The sequence below is a fragment of the Verticillium alfalfae genome, genomic scaffold, assembly GCF_000150825.1.
Source record: "Verticillium alfalfae VaMs.102 supercont1.4 genomic scaffold, whole genome shotgun sequence".
Classification (NCBI taxonomy): Eukaryota; Fungi; Ascomycota; class Sordariomycetes; order Glomerellales; family Plectosphaerellaceae; genus Verticillium; species Verticillium alfalfae.
Genome location: NW_003315035.1, coordinates 2,586,052 through 2,587,502, shown reverse-complemented (window position 1 = coordinate 2,587,502; position 1,451 = coordinate 2,586,052). Strand labels below are relative to the sequence as shown.

The window sequence follows — 1,451 nt, the reverse complement described above, 5'->3', positions numbered from 1 at the left end:
GTGGTTCCGGGGGTTCAGGGGGTTCAGGGAGATCCTTCTCGGTGGGGGTTCCTTGATCGGAGGAGGGGCGCAAGGACGATGAAGCTCTTCACCAGCGGTGATCCGACTGGCGATGGCTGGAAAAGAGAGGGCAAATCACAACAAGGTCCGCTCTCGTGAAACAAATAGAATAAACTGGCTGGCTATGCGAAGTCGTGACTTCCATCAGCGAGCCTCTATCGTGATCAGGTGGTACAGTTCATGGCCTCCTACACCCTCGACTCTCCGGCTGTTCTACACCCTCGGCTCTCAGGCTGTTCTACACCCTCGGCTCTCAGGCTGTTCCACTGCGCGCGGGCTTCGGGTCCTTTTCCGCTCTGCTCAGAGACCCCGCAGGTGCGAGTAGTCCTTGGCGTCCGTTGGCAGATAGCGGTCGGCGAGAACGTCGGCCACGCTCTTCGTCACAGGCGCCTTCGTCTCGTACCTCTCCCGCAGCGCCCTCTCGACAGGCGTCGACGTGCCCGTCTCGACGAGGTTCACGGCATCCGTCTTGATGGCCTTGGCGGCCTCCTCGGCCTTGTTGTCGGCGATGCCCACAACCTCCTTCACCTTGTCGACCAGTCGGCCGGCCTCCCTCTTGCCAGCCTCGAAGACATGCTCAGCCTTGTCCTTGGACTCGACAGCCTTGCGGTCCGCGACAGCCTTGAGCTCGGCAGCCCGCCTCTCGGCCGCGACGCGTGCCTGCTCAGCAGCGACCCTGGCCTCCTCGGCCCTCGCCTCACCGGCGGCGGCCGTCTTCTCGCGCGCACGCTCCCAGGCTCCCTTGGCCTCGCGCGCAATCTCCTGGCCCTCTCTCGCGAGCTCGCGGCCGCCGGCGGCAGCCCGACGCTTGGCCTCGTCCATCTGGGGCTCTGGGTCGCCAAAGACCGAGCGCCAGGCGCGCGAGGCGGCGTCCTCGAGGCCCACGCGGACGTCGTCCCAGTCGGTGCGCTGCAGGTAGTGGACGGCGCCCTCGACCTCTGCGTTCCAGCGGTCCTTGGCCGTGTCGACGAGGTTGGCACGCTTGGCGGCCTCGATCTCGTGGCGGGTCGGCGGCGGCGCGGGGACGACGGGCTCGAGGAACGAGTCGAGGACGCGGGCCTGGGAACGCAGGAGCTGCGACTGGTGCTCGCGCGTGCGCTGGTGCGTCTGTACGGCGAGGTAGGCGAGGCCCAGGGTCAGCGTGACGCCGCCCGTCTGTTTTTGTGTTCCTCCGTGGTTAGCGCCGCCAATGGTAGAAGATGGACGTTGCGTGGGAGATCTGGGGTTCAACCTACGAGGCCAGTGGGGACGCCCATGGTCGGTATTCGCCGCTGTGTTGGTTGTGTGTGTGTGTGGTGGGGACAAAAGCGTGGGTTCCGGGGGGGAGGGGGAAGGGGGGGGGGGGTCGAAAGAGCCAAAGGGGGGATTTTTTTTTCCCCTTTTGGGGGGGC

At 65.9% G+C, this 1,451-nt stretch overlaps 1 protein-coding gene across 1 annotated transcript; it reads right to left on the bottom strand.

Annotated features, from left to right (window-relative positions):
- Positions 1 to 360: 360 nt before the first annotated feature.
- Positions 361 to 1,348, bottom strand: VDBG_04257 (conserved hypothetical protein; the record flags this gene model as incomplete). Its single annotated transcript, XM_003006258.1, has 2 exons — positions 361 to 1,215; positions 1,296 to 1,348. 2 exons carry the CDS (start codon positions 1,314 to 1,316, stop codon positions 361 to 363), a joined length of 876 nt encoding a protein of 291 aa, XP_003006304.1.
- Between the last annotated feature and the right edge of the window lie 103 nt (positions 1,349 to 1,451).